This window comes from Octodon degus, unplaced genomic scaffold (genome assembly GCF_000260255.1).
Source record: "Octodon degus isolate 3935 unplaced genomic scaffold, OctDeg1.0 scaffold00119, whole genome shotgun sequence".
Lineage (NCBI taxonomy): Eukaryota > Metazoa > Chordata > Mammalia > Rodentia > Octodontidae > Octodon > Octodon degus.
In genome coordinates, this window is record NW_004524695.1 from 3,103,713 (window position 1) to 3,121,373 (window position 17,661).

Sequence of the window (17,661 nt, forward strand, 5' to 3'; positions counted from 1 at the left end):
CACACACCCAGCATTTTGTCTTTTCATTGATATTGAGTAAATTTTATCATCTCGATGTCTATTTTCTTGATACACAACACGCATTTAACTGCTTCTTGTGTGCTAGGAGTTATTCCAAGTGCTTTATGGTTTTACTAACTCAGGACCGGATGCAGCAAGTAGTGTTTTTCAACTTCCTTAGACATGAAATGCCAGAGAAAGCAGGAAAGTTACGATAATGCAAACAGTGAAAAACAGGGCTGGGATTCAAGCCCAGCAGGCAATCTGGCTCCAGAATCTGTGCTCTTAATTACTGAGACATTCTCTAAGTCAATGAGGGGCATATACGTTCCATTATGTACATTGTCACTTGTCTTATCGATTTAGGGTGTCCTTTAATTGGTCTTTTCTCATGTGATTTTTAAATGTTTCCAGTATGTATTTTCTTAATGTTTCTTTGGCTTATAAACCATTTGAATTTCAATGTGGTCAAATTTTCACTCTTTATGATCACTAAGTTTACTATTTTAGATCTATCTGACTCTGAGATTATAGTGTCTTTTGATATCTGCCTAAGTACATTCTCACCCAATAAATGATAAAGTACTCAAAGAAATATATATATGCATATATATAATATCATGTCTCAGTATATCTTCTCATGGACAAACATATAAATACATATTTATTATATATGTGCCATATCTATACATGTATATATGCACATTTATATAAATAAATTCATACTTAGAGATAAAATATATGCAAGTATGATATAGAAATGGAACCATATGTCTCCTAAACACTTAAATACTTAGAGAAACTTAGTTCTTAATGTAAGGCCAGAGGCGGGTGAGAATTGATTTGGCTGAGGCTTGTTTGGGACAAGCCTGATGTTCTTCAGCATGACATTAGCAGCCTTCGTACGCATCAGCACTTATGTATCGGGCATCCCGCAGATATGGGTTCAACTCCAAGTTTACAATTCTTGTGTCCTGTAGCAAAGGAAGAAAGCAGGCTAACCGCAGCGATATGCAAGAAAGTGAAATTATGCTTGATGTGTTAATTATTAAAAGACCAGGATTTCAAGATGTGATCATTAATATTCTTTGTCTGGTACTCATAAAAAAAACTAGTAGAATCTTAGCTGGATATTTTTGAGTTCACCGCTATGTTGCCCTTTCATTTAGAGCTATAAAAGTTAACTACTGATTCAGATCTAAACAGTGTAAAGGGAAAGGAAAGAAGAATGTCTGGCTCCCAGCCAGCCACTTGCAGCTAGGCGCAGTCTCCTCCGCGGTCAGCTGGCAGTGTCTAGAGCTGGGTTTGGTAGTCACAGCTGGGGACGAGAGTGGTTGCCACCTCCGGCTGGCAGAACCAAGGGTGTGGCTTAGTGTCTGGTCATGGACAGGACACCCTCTTCCCTGGTCAACCAAGAGCCTTGGGTCCAAAATGTGAACTGTTCTGCTGCTCAGAAACCCTGGTCTGGGGAGAGACAAGAGAACCGACAATCTGGGTTGTGTCGATATTTAGGCTTGTGAGGCAGAGGTATCACGCAGTAAAACAAGAGGCTTTGCTGTCTTCTGCTGTGCTTATGGGACAAATATGTTTCAGGGGAGTTGTGACTATTTTTAGTGCTCTTCAGGGCTGCATATGTTATAGCCATTTATGTAGTCAGTGAGCAAACAGACAGCACAATACTCTTCCTTTTGACTATGCAGAAGTTGGTAACCGTTAATACGTAATGTAAGAAAGCTGGGAACGAATGGTCATTTTGAAACCCTTCCAGCAATTGACTTGTGACAACCTTCAAAATTACGTGTTGGTTCCCTGGCTTAGCTTTCTAGTGGCCTTTCCTTGCTCCTTCCTTAAAAAAAAAAAAGGTCTGTGGGCACTTCAGATCATCTAGTAAAATTATCACTGTTCTTTTAATAAGTAATACATTAATTGTGGTTCGCAGTGGTTTTGGAGTAAAGGAAGGTGCTTGTGAACCCCTGGATGTGGGGTGGGGGCGGGGTGGGATGAGCTGTCTTGCTGGGAGGCAGCAGGAAAGACGGGATCGAAGGCTCGCAGTTCTACATCAGTGCCGTTGGCCTCGGTTGTCCTCCTCTCTGCCTCAAACCTTGTTGGTTCCAACCAAATCTCTCTGTGGGCAGTTGTGATACTTTGCCTGAGGGTTCTTTTTACACAGAATGTGCCCAGCAGCGTGTCACCCAACAAATATACTGGGAAAATGCATTTAAACAGTGTTCACAAATGTAAGTAGAAAAAATCCATCTTTCATGGTAGCTGAGCTCTATTTAAAGCACCATTTTGGGGGAGTGGTGGTGCTGGCAGTGTCCTGGGGTTGCAGCTCAGGGCTACTTGAGCTACATCCTCAGCCCTTTTTATTTTTTATTTTGAAACAAGGTCTTGCTAAGCTTCTCAGGCTGGCCTCGAACTTGATGTCTCTAGTCTCCTGAGTAGCTGGCTGTACAAGTCATTCCTATTTTTTTTCCTCCTCTAAAATCATATTATGGCAGCACTATGGAATCCCCATGGATTCACACTTACTGGATGAAGTCTTCCAGGTCTAGAGAGTAACCAGATCTACATTATAGAGCAGGCTTTTCACTGAGACATTTATAGTTCAATAATTAGGAGAATAACACATGCACCTCAGAACATGTGGTTTTAATTTACTCTGTAATTTAAAGCAGTCCTTGCAACACTTGTTAAAATTCAAATTGTTGGTGCTGATCTTTTGACAGACTTTATACTTTAGAAGGCAAGCTTGTTGAGAACGGGGAGGAGCTGGAGAATGGACAGTTTTACGTGGCTGTTGGCAGAGATCGGTTTAAGAAATTGCCCTACAGTGAGTTGCTTTTTGACAAGTCTACCATGAGGAGGCCTTATGGGTAAGTCTTCCTGTGCCCTCATACTTTTCAGGCTTTAGTTATCTCTTGAAATAGCACTGGGTCTTTTGCTGACCACAGTTATATTTTCTATAACTGACAATCTTGTTTTTGTGTAGAATGAAAAGCACACATGAATGATATATGTTGATTTTTTTTTTGCATAGGAACCATTACACAAAGATCTATTTTTTTCAATTTATAAAAAGACTTTTGTAGTATTTATTATTATTATTATTAATTTTATCATTTATTTGGTACAAAGTCACAGCTGCTACACAGCTCAGATTTGTAGTGATTTGTAGTGATACTCCTGTTGTGGCCTCTCCAGTCCTGGGATTACAGGCATGTGCCATCATGCCCTGTTTTGGTGGTCAGCACGGCATGTGGTACTGGGAATCGAACCCCAGTCTTTGCACTTGCCAGGCAGGCGCTTATCTCCCCAGTCTATTATTATTATTTTTCACCTCGTACTAACTTTATAGCAAATAGCAAGATTTATTCTTGTGTAGAAGATATAGGACAATAAGCTTCTCTATGTAAACCTTACAGGTATTTCAGTCTCTTAACACTTTAGCTAGACCAAATGGTTTTTCCAGTTGGTTTGGATAAAAGCCTCCAAAGGTATTAAAGAAAAAAATTCAGCATAACATTTTACACCTCTTTTAATAACTGTAAATTATAAAAGCAATATCATTTGTACTTGTACAAATTAACAGTTGAGTGTCTATTACATGCAAGTTAAGGATGTCGCTTATGATTGCACGTCATGCTCTGTGAGTGTTTTGGTCTCCGTGCGAAGTCATGTGCTGTCTAAGGTGCTTTATCTCAGCTCAGTGGATGCTCAGCTGTGCTGCGCAGGACAACTTTGACCCCCAGCCTGGGACTTCTTGGCCGGCTCACTGTGCCCTGAGGTCCATTCCGTGTTGCTTTTCACAGAGATTCTGTGGCCACTTTGTTGTACAAAACCAAGTTTTTGAGGTTGTCCCCTGTAGAGTTAGAAGAACTCTCCCCAGAGAATTTTCCATGATTTGACAAGTTGTGTCCCTTGGTGGGGAGGCTGGTGGAGGGCTCTAAAGGAGGCATAGAAGAGAGACAATTTCAGAGGTAGTGCGTGAGCTGTGCAGGAGCACGCATTTTCCCAGAACTTTAGAATTATTTACCAGCAGACTTATTGCTAATGATCCTTACTCATCCAAACCCTTTAAGGCTGGGGAGATAGCTCAGTAGAATAAGCGCTTGCCTGGCATGCGCAAGGGCCTGAGTTCAACCCCTGGTTCTGCACAAAAGAAAAGAAAACAAAACAAAACAAAAAACCCCTTAGCAATTTCTGCTGATGATGCCGGGGTTCCCTATTTGAGTTGCAGTGTGTACCTGGCAGGAAAATGAAAGCTTACTCCTCTTAGTCTGCTAGTAAGATTTGTCTTTGTTTATGTTTCCTACCTTTGGAGACTTTTAGTTGAGTGTCCAGATGGGTCTTTTGCTAACAGTATAAACATTGTGTGAAGCCACTTATGGTCTAAAAAAGAATTTTTTACTTTTGGTGACAAGGGCTGCTGTGAAACCTCCCTGACTATAAATGTCCCCATAGTGGACATCAGAAAAGGGCTGAAAATTTATGTTTTTTTTTTTGTTTTTGGTGGAACCGGGGATTGAACTCAGACCCTTGCGCTTGCCAGGGAAGCGCTTATCCCACTGTGCCATCTCCCCAGCCCCCTAAATTTATGTTTTTTAAACTAACCTGACAATCAGTACTTGGCTTGAGTAATAGTTCTTTTAAATTATAAAGAGAAAATTTGGGGATCTGAATAAAAATGTGATGAAAATATTTAAATTTATTTTAAAGTAAAATTTATTTATTTATTTATTTATTTTTTAGTAAAATTTATTTTTAAGAATCACTTAATATAGTATACAGGGAAACATTAAAAATCTTTTGAAGTGAAATTTGGAGGTTTTATGATAGACACAAAATGTCAATAAACAGTTGACTCCTGGGTTTGGCTGACAATTATTTTGCATTGTATATTATTTGTAAATGGCATCCAGATGTCTGAATTTCAGTTTCTTTCCACAGTCAGAAAGCATCTTCACTGCCTCCCATCGTAGGATCGAGGAAGTCTAAAGGGAGTGTAAGTATCAGAAGCTTTTTCTCATTAATGTCCTATATTTCTAGATGTGAGACAGTCCTCTGGGTTTCAACTTAATTCAGAGAAATAAGAGTTGACTCTTCTGGCTTACAAACAATTATGGGAACCAACACCAGACCTTAAATGTTATAACTGGGGACCCAAAACACAGCTAATACAGAGTTCCCCCACTTATCGTGGAGGTTATGTTCCAGGCCCCTGCAGTGAGTGAAGATCAGCAGAGCAGCAACATTGTATTTGGTTTAGTATTTATATATTTTAAGGTTTTATAAACCCTTCCCACACTCTTATAAACCTTTCCCACACTTACAAAAACATTTCTAATGTTCTTAACCATTTTCTAAATTTGTAAACCTAGGTCATTTTAACAACATACGTATACTGTACTGTACTGAAAAACCCTCAATATAGCAAAAAATCTGTGATATATAATTTAGATGAATATTTTTTGAAAACATGTGAAACTGAGTCCATGAATGTTGAACCATGAAATAGCAAGGGACTACTGTAGTTTTAGAATATAGATTTCAGATTCTTTTTTGCATATATATATATATATATATATATCCAATATATTTTATGGTATAGTTGGAATCTGGGCAATAGCAACATGCAGTTAAAAGAACCATTTTACTAGGTCACACCAGTGGTCAACTCACACTTGTTTTCTATCTCGGAAAAAGAATCACAAGGAAGTTTTGATAAGAAAATGGTAATCCCCAGTTATTTTCTCTAAAAGATTAAAAATCATTTCAAATTCTTAGATCTATTTCCAAATCTTTTCCCTTTATCATCCATTCATTATTTGTTCCACAAACATTTATTAAACACTAATTATGTAGCAACTGTGACAAGCAGTTAATAGGTAACTTTTAGACCTATTTTCAAGGGGAGCCCAGACTCCCCTCAGGTCAGACCTCATGTCCTGCTGCAGGGCTGCTCTAGGCGAGCCTCCTTTCTCTTCTTTCCCTCTTGATGGAATCCCCAGCACTGACCAGCACTGGTGTGGCATCTCTCATTCCACCCTGAATTAACAAAGCAACATTCTGATTTTTTTCAGAAAAATGACTAGTGGCCAATGATACCATCAACCCCCTTTTGCCGTGTGACACTCTTGAAAATGAGTTTGGTGTGCACAAGTAGTGCTGAACTCAGCAGGACAGGCAGATGTTTATGAGCAATCACCAGCTGGGCCTCTTGTCCTATTTCTGACACTGTTCTTGTCCTCAAGAAGCACAGGACCTAATAGAAACAGAGGAGGCAGCCTGTAAAGGCAACAAGCAAGTGAAAGCTACAAATCAGAGACATGTTGAGGTCAGTGAGTACTTAGAGGAAAAGGGAAGAGTGAACGCTGGCAGCGAGGAAGCTGAGCCAGAGCTGTGCCTTCAGGACCATTTAAGACTCGGGAAAGTGGACAGGGGCACACGGTATAGGTGGAGGACCAGGAGGGACTGAGCAGGCAGCCAATTGGCCATGCTGGCTGGGATCCGTGACCATTGAGGGCTCCATACTGTGCCATGTTCCTTCAGGAGCTGAAGAGTGAACCCCTAGAGATACCCAGGCATGTAGAACGTGAGAATTGCATTCTATTCTCTTGCTTTTCTTTATTTGTTCCTTAATCCCCAATGCTGGTATCCTGATGAGTCGCCTTTAAGATGATAAAGGAGGCAGAAAGCGGCAGCCACTTGTCCGAGGCTTCTCTGGTACATGCAGCAGGGGAGGATAGATCCCAGGGTCTGTTGGAGCTCAGGCACTGGCCCTGTGGGACAGATGCCCACACACAGGGCTCAGAGAGAAGTGGAAGTCAGAGGTGACCACAGAGTTTCTGAGCTGGGGATGCTAGAGTTAATGACCTGCTTTATTTCAAACATGTCCACTTGGCAGTGTTATCATGACATCCAGCGAAAGTGTTCAGCAAGCCGTGGAGGCCTGTCAAGGATGTCACCGTGGCAGACAGAGCTGTGACTATGGTGTTAATTGAGGAGCAGAGACAGCCACACAAAACTCATGAATATAGAGTCAGGGAATCATGCTTTGTTCTCTTATAGCCCAATTCATTGTGTAGGCCCATTAGCCCGTCTCTTCTCACTGAGGAGTGAGGCTGAAAAAGACCCAGTGTCACTGGATAACTGGCCCAGAGAATGAGGAAATCTGACACCAGGACCAAGGTTATGGCCCAACTCTTCACACTCGCGCTCACTGAAATTTGGAATTCCATGCCTATTCTTCTGAAATTTACAATCTAAAATTTTCTGTGAAAATTCTAACGCATCTCTTGCTGAGAGATGCACGACCCAGGACACACCTGCAGTTTTCTGTCTCTCAGCTTCTGGTTGGGAACAGTGGCCCATGTAACAGTCATTGCTTTGTGTGCCCGGCTGGTACCGAGCCCTAGGGAGACTGGGATGAGAGAAAGCCACCATGCTTTGCCTGGTGCTCATGGTGTGCTCAAGGAGACAAGGGTTCAACCAAGGTTCCACAAGTCGCCATATAACTAAAATACAAAAAGAGGAATGTGAGACACAGTAAAACAATGCCACAGGTGTGTCAGGAGAGGCCCCCACTGAGGAAGAGACTCTTAAACAAAGGGCGGAAAGGTATAGTCCCGTCCCGTGGAAAGCAAAGACTGGGAAAGCATCAAACATAGTTCCATGCTACAGCTTGGAAACATAAGCTACTGACAGGTTTGGTGCCCTGCTCACAGTGTCCCCACAACACTCCTGGTCAGGTCTCCTGGTCATCTGGTCAACATGCACTTACTGAGCGAGTGCTAAGTGCTCTATGATGCTTGGGTATAGTGCTAAGAGAGATAGGGACTCAGATCCAGGGAGCTTTTAGTCTAGACCGTGTGTGTGTGTGTGTGTGTGTGTGTGTGTGTGTGTGTGTTGCAGGTGGACATCCAGACTTTCAGTTCACAAATATGTAAATGACTTCTGATGGTGGCAGTACTACAAGCAAGCTGAAATGTTTCAGGGCACTAATTTGTATAAAATTGTCCAACACAGAGATGGGAAGGGGCCACTCCTTCACAGGGAGGCCACAGAGTCACCTGACCCTGGTAAAGAGCAGTGCGGGAGGTGGGTGACAGGCAGCCAGGTCAGTCTAAGCTCAAGTCAGAGAGGTGGAGAGGCGGGACCATTGCACTGGGACCAGGCGGGGCCAGCATTTGGACTGTACTCCTTGGTGCGTGCTGGGTGGGACTAGAAGGGGAACAGTACAATTTAATGGATGCTTTCCAAAGCTCCTTGGACTGTGGTGTCCTCAGAGAAGTGCGGGGCAAGAATAGAAACAAGAGGCTGAGGGGCAACTGGCGGCCCTGTGTGTGTAGCAGGTCAGGGACAAGTGGCCCGAGGGCAGTGGCCTCTGCATCACTCTGCCTCAGGGGTCCTTGATGGACTCCCCCGCCCCCTGTCCCGCTGCAGTTCTGAGGCTGGGTTCTGTCCTGGGCCCTGTTCTGGGGCGTGGAGTCCAGAGATCCCGAACCCCAGGGGTGTGGAAGGTGTGTCCTGGGGGAGGAGACAGCACACACAGGATGCCTCTGTTATCAGCTGGGGCTGAGCAGAACACATCAGGTTCTGGAGGAGAAAGCATGAGAGGGCCGAGGCGCGTGGGAAGGCGGGCGAGGCTCTGCACGGACGCCAGCGTCACCCCGGTGTTCACTGAGCACTCGCGTGTGGGGTGTCCAGGGGTGGACACGGGCAGGGAGCGGCACAGAGGGGAGTCGCCACCTGGGTATTTAGCAAGGATGAATGTGCTCGGTTCCTCTAATGCATGGGCTCCATGGGGTCTCCGTGCCGTAGGAGCAGAGGCGGGGCGAGCGGGGACTGAGGACAGCTGGCCTGACCCTCCAACCACCCGCTGCTGGAAAGGGACACAGGCCAGGCTTCGGGAATTTACTTTTCCGCATGGCTTCTGGGACTCGCTGTGCTACATGAAGAAGGGGCTGGAGGGGACTCGCGGGAACCTGGCTCTGGGACAGCCTGGGAGGCGTCATGCTGATTGAGAGCAATACCCCGGGGCGATGAGCGAGTGTGGACAGTTTGGGCCTCAATTCAAAGAGGATGCAAAAGAGTCGTCTGGGTTGTGTTGATTTCGGGAAGGGACCCGCTCGCTCGGGAAGGCTGGGGCTGGGTTGCCGCGCGGCCAGGGCGCCCCCTACCGGAGAGAGGTGTTAGCACCAGCCACGAGCTTCGCCAGACTGCAGCACCGCGGGGGCACCATGCAGCAGTAATACAGTGTAACAGTCTGTAATAGTAATGTACAAGACCCTATGATGACTTCTGACTTTTTATTAAACACTGCATGACTGTCGTGACTGGTTATCACAGAGTCGCTGCCAAGCAGGTTATGAACATATGGCAGTCCAGTGCTCCTATGCGGTCAATTGCCACCGACCGGGAGGAACTGAGCCCAGGGGGTGCTGAGAGGGGGCAGCACGTCCCCCAGGTGGTCTCTCACTAAACTTACAGACTTGATGTTTTAGGGTCCCTTGTTTCTAGCATGTTTTTGTGAGGCTGGAATGGGTTTGCTGTGGCAATGAGAGAAATCAGAATTGGTTAGATTCTGGGAAAAAGCCCAGGGGATGTTAAAACATTTAAACCAAACCTCAGTTTCTCTAGAATGTTGCCTTGCGTGAGTGGCTTCAGCTGCGATCGCATATATGGTGAATGCTGCTGTGCCCAGGGCCCTCTGGAGGAAGGGCATTGTCACGAAACCAGGCTGTGTCCTTACCCACCCTAGTCAGTGGTCTGCCTGGGTAACTCCTGGCTCTTCTCCAAATTCAAAATGACTATGAAAAAGGGAAACAGTCTGACTCCGTTTAGGACATCAAGGCAGCCGCAAAAGCACAGCTACAGACACTCTGGAAAGAGGACTTCCGGAACTGCTTCAGACAGTACCAAGAACAATGGGATAAACAGCTTGCGGGGGTGGGGGGGGCGGGGGCGGTTATTGGCAATGTCTTTTATAGTAATTTTTTTAATGTTAAGCATTTGCCATATTTTTCAACCATATCTCATGTATTTTATACACAGGGCAGTGGTTGAAGTCCAGCATGGGGTCCTGCTTTTCATAGCATGCCCTACAAAATTAGCCTGCTTTCATTCTTTCCATTTTGAGACAATGCCATAAAGCTGTTACTTTGGGATGCCTGTTTTAGGGAATCATATTGTCTTGGTTACTTTTCTCTCATTGCTGAGACAAATATCTGACACCCAAAATGAAGGAAGGAAATGTTTATTTAGCTCACAGTTACTGGAGGTTTCAGTCCATGCTCAGCTGGCTCCCAGGCAGAGTGGCACAGGGCAGAGGGCAGCAGTTCATGGTGGTGGTAAAAAGCAAGAGAATCAAGATGAGAGGAGTAGCAGCAACAATGGTGCCAGAGAGAGGAACTCCCTTAAATTGATTCAGGCTATCTGCCCCAGGCTGGGGGAAGTACGCACCCCCTTTAATCCTAGCCATACTCAGACCCATAATCCCAGCCTTGGATCACCCATAATCCCAGTGGATCATGAGTTAATCACAAACTCTAGAAGTCTGCCCCATGACTGCATGAGGCATTGGGGGGACAACTAGACACAAAACATAACACATACTCTATAGAGATGCTTTACTTTGGAGGCATTAGAATGCTTCAGTGCATAGGAAAATCAGGGCTTCAGCAGTGAAGTGCTTTAGTTATAAAATGTAAATAACAATACTTACTAAATGTGGCAGATACCACTGCTAATATGGAGGTAGAACATGAGGTATTCAATCTTACCAAATATTATAGCTGTGTGAGTTGACAAAGCCCCTTTTATCTCTTATGTCCTCCAAATAGCAGTAGCAAAAGGTGTCCTTAGATTACAGGTCCAGTCCAAGGCCTCAAGAGAGAACAGACTGCTCTGTCCTGCTTCCTGCCTCCCCTTTCTAACTATACATACTTTACTTACCTGTCACATATAATTGGTACAACCAAGTATTAAAATAAGTGTTCTGATCTCCATTATGTATCTTATTTATATACTTATATATAATGTTCAATGTGTTTATGTTATGAACACTGCAACAGAGTCAAGGCATTTTTCTTTTTCATTAAAAAGATCTCAGTTATTTCCAACTGAAACTCAGAACAGTTATTTCTCTCAGGTTCATTTACTTGTTACTCACAGAGGGCCTGATGATTAATTATCAGCACCCAAACCTGAATTCGCTGGGGGCCGTCAGCTACGAAAGATGCACCTGATGCAGTTGTTTGCTTCAACTAGTCTTGTTTCAGTGCTCCCTGATCACCCTTTTGAGCATCCCAGTAAGGTTTCTGTTTAGCATAATCAGAGCTTTCCTGTGTGTCCAGCAAAGCAGAGATTAGTGTACGGTATTCATCCCTAGTTCAACAGTCTCTGGACCTTCTAGCTGCTTGCGAAGGGTTGTTCTTGTCACCTAAAGGGTCTGCAATTTAAAAGTCTTGGGCTGAATAGAATCCATTGAAGATGACTGGAGTGTGAGGCTTGATTGATGACTTTAGAATCTCTGCTGTAATTATATGAACTGTCTCCTCTGTCAGATAGCTTATGGTCTTGCTAGAAAGAATTGCTGAAAAGAAAGAAAAAAAATGAAGAAAAACATCTGGTTGCAGTTAATGTAATAATTAAATGGAAACTGTATGTTTGAATTGCAGTTGGAATAGGAAATTAAATTATGCAAAAAGTGTTATAGATTTGGACAAGTTTCCATACTGTTAATAAATCTATGCATAATTAATTTTCTTGTAGGCTATGACACAATAGCATAAATAACTTCATTTGTAAGGCTGCGGATTTTTCTATTCTTAATTGGGTGATGGCTAAAACCATTTAAATGCTTCTGGATGACTGAATATATAAATGTTTGAAATGAGCAGTTATAATAGGTTTCTAGCTAGATGTTTATTTAATATCACTACATTTATTTTCAGATGCTAGCTTAGCTCAGATATTGCATAAAGATTGCATTCATTATTGTGTGAGTTCGGTGTGATTTTAAAGTAAAAGACATTAACTCTCTGCTCATAGAGAAAGCACTCTGATACTCATCCTCAAGCAGAGGACCATTTCCTTTATAGTATCTCCCTTCATTCTCACATTTTACCTACAGACACGTTCTAAAAGCCGGTTCAACTGATGGGGATACTTAGGCTCAAATAAATGAGAAGTTAGCCCATGGCCCTATAGACAGTGACAGAGCTGTGGCTGAGCCAGGGACTTGGGGGGTCTCTAAAACTCACACTCTTTCTACTACCTGCAGCTTGCACCTTGCACACTCGGCGAGGTGAGCACTGAGTCCCTTCGAGCCAGGGCTGCTGCATTGGGAGGGGGGTTCGTACTGGAGTGGGCAGTGCCTGACAGCTGCACAGCTGTTCCTTACAGTGGCCACTGCTGGATATGGCTCCTGTGGCTGTACCCAGGCAGTGCCAGGAGCCTCTGAAGAACACCCTGGCACTTGTGCCCAGGTGCCTACTGTTGGCAGGGGCAAGGTCTTCACTGTGAGAGCCATGTGGGGACCAGAGGCCATCATTGATGATGTAATCACCTTGGTCGCCTTACAGGAGTAGAGAACAGGCAGGGTACACAGCACAGGGGGTGCATGAGGTCCTGAGTTTGGTTACTGGGTACAGGGTCTCCCTATGCAGTTTGCACTTGTAGCGATCCTCCTGTCTCAGCTTCCCCAGAGCTGGGATTACAGGTGTGAGCCACCACACCTGGACTCAGTGGCTGGCTCATCATGCTTAGTGTTCCTAGGCTAGCACAGCATGTGGTACCAGGGATTGAACCTGGGTCCTTGTACTTGCCAGGCAGGCACTCAGACTGTCGAGCTATCTCTCCTGCCCCTTCATCTGCAACTGTTGAAGACCATGCTGGTTACCAACAGATGAGGTAACACTGGAGCATTTCTACAACCACAGGGCTGTGTGTGCATAGTGATAGCTAATTAAGGAGATGTTTCTACATTAGCAGATTAAACCGAAAGTTACTGCCCTCCTCCTCCTGTAGGCCCCTGCTGATCCTTCAGAAGTGCACCGAGCAGAGAGTCGCAGAGGTTGCTGGCTTCTCTGGGTCATTAGGCAGGTCTGAGCCCCAAGTGTGAGCCCACAGGTGGCACGAGTAGTGAAGGCAGTCATTTGGAAGTGCACCTAGCGCATATTCAGTGCTTAGCACTTGTGAGCTCTTGTTTTCTCCTCTGCTAGACTCCTCTCTTGCCTCCAAGAGGATGACTTCACGTGAGTGTGGCATTGTCAGGTACAGTCCCAGCATCGCCACTCTGTCCTGCCATCCACTGTCGGGGCCAGGAGTCCTCCAGGGAGTTCCTCTGCCTTTGCTGAGGGTCCACTCTTTCTCCGCTTAGGGAAATGATCGCCAGTCTAAGTCAACAGTGAGATCCAGCGATAACTCATCTCCTCAGCCCGTGAAGAGGAAAGGGAAGAAGAGCAATGGAAATTCAGAAAAAGCTCTCAAAGCCAAACAGAGCGTGAAGTCCAAGAGTGCACAACAAGCAATTCTTCCCAGTGGTGAGTTTGTCATTTTTCTTTTGTTGTTGTTGGATATTATCATTTTAAACTAGCGTTACATTTTTAATTATCAAATTGTTTCTCTGGGTCCCCAGAAAAGATGCTCTATATGGCCATTGAAGGCGGCGCTCTTTGCAAAGCCAATGTTTTACACAGGAGATGGTCTGCTGGTTCTCAGGCTCAGTTCCTGTTTGTAATTAGAGTGGTTGTTTGGAGATCATTTGTTCTGAGGTCAAATAGCTCTTATTTAGATAAGATAAAGCTTGCGGTCCTCTGCCTCTGCCTACAGTGTTTGATTCACATCTTTAGGGTCTACTGTTGACACGGGGCTCCCTTGTTAGTGGGTCTGTAGCCCTTGCTGCATGCACTGCGATTTAGATGCAGGTGACCTTTCCTGCAAAGGAAAACTATCAGAGAACGCTAAATACACAGGAACTTTACTCATGAGCAGTAACATCTCCACCAAAATGCATGATATAGTTTCACCTTGCACCAGCAGAGGAGAGACGGTATAGACTTGCGAGCCATTTGCATTGGTCTGAGATGTCATTCGCAAGAGCTGTCAGTGGTGTGAACATAGGAATAATGCACTAACCAGGGCGGATGTTCCCATGGGGTCCTGGAGAAGAGGGGCTGGCTTTGGTTCCAGTCCCAGCATGTTCTCAGTGGGGTACTCTTGTGAGAGTGGAGTGATGTGAGGCTGGCTGTGAACAGACCAGTGCTGTGCCTCCTTCCCCCTCCACCCCTGCTATGGGGCCTGGGAGAGGATGGAGGGTCAAGGCTTCAGAGTCTGGACCAGCCCCGACTTCCTGTCCTGGAGCTGAAGCTGATGAGTGACCAGCAGAGTCATGTTGGAATCACTTATACCTAGTGCAGCTTCCCAGCTTTGGAAGCTGCATGACCTCCACTCCAGAGATGACCCTGAACAGGAGACTAAACTAGAAGAAAGGCATGCATGGCTAAGTGAAGAAAGAGGAAAAGCCAGCTGCGGTGGCGCATGCCTGTAATACCAGCACTCGGGCGGGCGGCTGCAGCAGGAGGCTCCCTGGGTGCTCCAGGCCAGCCTAGGCTACATAGTGAGTTTAAGGCCAGCCTTCATGACATAGAGAGACTCTGTCTCAAAAAGCAGAAAACAAAAACAAAAAGAAAGGGAGGGGTTTACATCTCTAGTGATGGAGATTAACTGGAAATCAGATGTTTTAGATTCTTGTCCCAATCCTTAACTTTTTGGGGCCCATAATTTACCTTTAATACATGGTTCATGTCCATTTTACCTTTAAAATTTTGCTTGAAATTTTGTCCTGGGCTGGGGATTTAGGTCAGTGGTGTAGCACTGCTTGGCAAGCATGAGGTCCTGAGTTTGGTTACTGGCACAACCTCCAAATCTATACCATCTTTTTTAGTAACTAGGAAACAAGGAAGCTGGGGTGAAATGCAGGTAACAGATTTGTATTAGTGCCTATTGTGTGGCAGGAACCAAAGGGACAAAGTTAGCATGGAAAATGTGCTGCGCTTCGCACATTAAATGTAATAAAACCTCACCAGTGAGATGTTGCTCGCCTGTGATCTCAGTACTCACAGCAGGCTGAGGCAGGAGCTCGAGTCCAGAATGAGCACCTTACTGCCTTTGCATGACCTTGTCTCAAAAGAAAAAAAAAAATTAAAAACTACTCAAGACATAGCTCAGCATGAAGGCCCTAATGTCGAGCACCAGGAGCATTCCCACACAAAAGAGGCTTTGTGTTAATCAATGTACATTAGTTGGTGAAACCCTCAAACATGGGCTAGGTATTGCTAGACTTTAAAATCCTGATCACAAGCACAGGCCAAGTAGATATGAGGCACTTAATAAATGTTGAATGAATGAATGATGCATGTTAAAAAAATAGATAGGTTCCAGTAATACTTTAAAACCCACTAAGAATGGATTCCATTTAAAACTTTCATGAATTATTGACTGAAAAGCTTATAGATATGTTACTTGCGTATTGTCTCTAAAGCTCTTATTAGCTTATGGAAATCCAAATTCCTACTTCTAGTATATTTTTAAAATGTCTTTGGATTTAGTAGCTGTCTCTGGGAAGAAAGGAAATGATTATCTTGTCCTGTTATACTGTTTTTAGAGGTCTGGGAACACACAGACACAGTGACATAGCTTTTTACCAGAGGAAAGCAATCTTTATTTGAAAGTATTTTTGCTTTTGTTGAAATTCACAAATAGTTTTCTTTTTTTTTTCTTTTCTTTTTTTGGCAGAACCAGGGATCGAACTCAGGGCCTTGTGCTTGTCAGGGATGCTCTTATTCTACTGAGTCATCTCCCTGGCCTTCACAAATAGTTTTCAACAATATTTGTTTGTACAGGGGTGACTATAATAAAACTATAGCTAACATCAAAGCAAATCATTTTTTTAAAGTGCCAGGCAAAGGTAGCTGCCCCAAATCATTTTTTCTTGGTTTTGAGAGAATCTGCAGTTGTTTTAGCTAATTGCCCATCTTGAGAGGGCGTTTTCCCATACAGCTTTGTAATGCACTGAGTATAAGCTTGAAAATTGCCAGGACAAAGGCTGGTCCTTTCATGGGAGGTCTTTAGGTACTTTTTTCCCCCTAGCAAGCAGCTTGTGCTACTGCCCTAGAAGGCATAATTAAGAGTTCAGACAATGCATTTTGTATCTCTTCATCATGATAGAAAGAACATATAATCTGCAAAGGAAACCTTGTTTCCCAGAAACATTTTTTTCCTAGAAAAAAATGAAAACAGATCTTATGCAGTACTCTGGATTAAGCTGTCACTTGATATATTTAAGCACAGCAGTTTAAATCCATAGAGTTGAAAATGGAAGTGTTTCTCTCTCATGCTGTCTCTGTAGATGCCTTTGGCTGTAGAATTTTCTAGATTATAATATTAAAAGCCCTCCTCCTTTCCCCTGTCTCTCCCTCTGCTCAATTGAGCCTTCATGTTCATTTATTATTGAGCTTGCCCATTACTGGAATGCCGTCTATTTTAGTCATTAGAACTGCACTTGCACTTTTGAGGTTTCTGTGTCAGCAGGGCTCTGGTCCTTTGGAAAGGTAAGAGTAACAAGAATTTGAAACAGCCGAGATCCTGAGTAAAACATAAAGTGCAAAGGGGGTTTTAAAGATGAAATCTATGTCGCTTTTTCTATTTAACATTTAATATTAATCAAACTATTCAGTTTGATTTCCAAGTGTAAACTGTTAGTGTTAGAGCATTTTGATGATTTTCTAGCATTTGTCAAAGTATGCAAATATTTAATACCGCATTCTTTGCCTATCTACTGCTCTCGCCTTGGTTTCACATACAGGTAGTGATAGCAGCCACGCCCAGCATCCTTTTCTGGCTACTGCTATTTACTGCTATTCGGTTATCAGGAGCTACATGGATGAGCGATGCTGCAGTGAGACTGTAGAGGGCAACCTGTGACTAATTTTATTTCCTTTTTCCTTTTTTTTTTTTTTTTTTGATTCCTTTTTTTTTTTTTTTTTTGTGGAACCAGGGACTGAACTCAGGCCCTTGCACTTGCTTTAAACTGCTGAGCTATTTGCCACGCCCAATGGCTTTTTTTTTTTTTTTTTTTTTTGATTCCATTTCTCTCTGTAAGAGTAAAGCTTAATAATTCAAGCAGAGCAGTGACATATTTCTTCAGGGAAACAAATCCCATTTTCTTTTGGTAGCCAAGATGCAAAGTAAGATTGGTCGGTGATTGATGAAGTTGGGTGTGAATTAGGTTTTTAGTGCCACATTTAAATGCCAGCTTAAGTGGCCAACACGTGTTTTTGTTACACTTTCCACTTGAATTGCAGCGCCTTGAGGTATATTTTTGAGGTGTTAACTAGCTGCACTCTCCATGATGAGCAAAAACAGTAATGATGATTACTTTGAAATACCATTTTGCATGACTGGTTGTATCTGTTGCTATTATTAGTATGCAATTCATGAACACACTTTGTGCTTTGAGAACCTTCAGAACACAGAGTGGGTTTAATTTTGAAATATTAGAAAGTCCCCAAAGAATGTAGCCTTGTCTTTATTGCTATGATTAACATTGTATTAATAATTAAAACTACTTTTAAAGGGCAAAGTGTTAAAATGCGA

The 17,661-nt window shown here is 43.5% G+C and overlaps 2 protein-coding genes across 2 annotated transcripts in view; both read left to right on the forward strand.

The window, feature by feature from the left end:
- Positions 1–2,799, forward strand: part of LOC111812276 (doublecortin domain-containing protein 2-like) — a 68,453-nt gene extending 65,654 nt beyond the window's left edge. Inside the window, exon 4 of the mRNA XM_023699990.1 lies at positions 2,730–2,799. Coding sequence (XP_023555758.1) covers positions 2,730–2,759 — 30 coding nt within the window. The 3' untranslated portion in view covers positions 2,760–2,799. The remainder of the gene's footprint in view (positions 1–2,729) is intronic.
- The window catches only part of LOC111812275 (doublecortin domain-containing protein 2-like), a 128,626-nt gene continuing 113,680 nt past the window's right edge, over positions 2,716–17,661 (forward strand). The window contains exons 1-3 of the mRNA XM_023699989.1: positions 2,716–2,876; positions 4,951–5,005; positions 13,385–13,547. Coding sequence (XP_023555757.1) covers positions 2,860–2,876; positions 4,951–5,005; positions 13,385–13,547 — 235 coding nt within the window. The 5' untranslated portion in view covers positions 2,716–2,859. The remainder of the gene's footprint in view (positions 2,877–4,950; positions 5,006–13,384; positions 13,548–17,661) is intronic.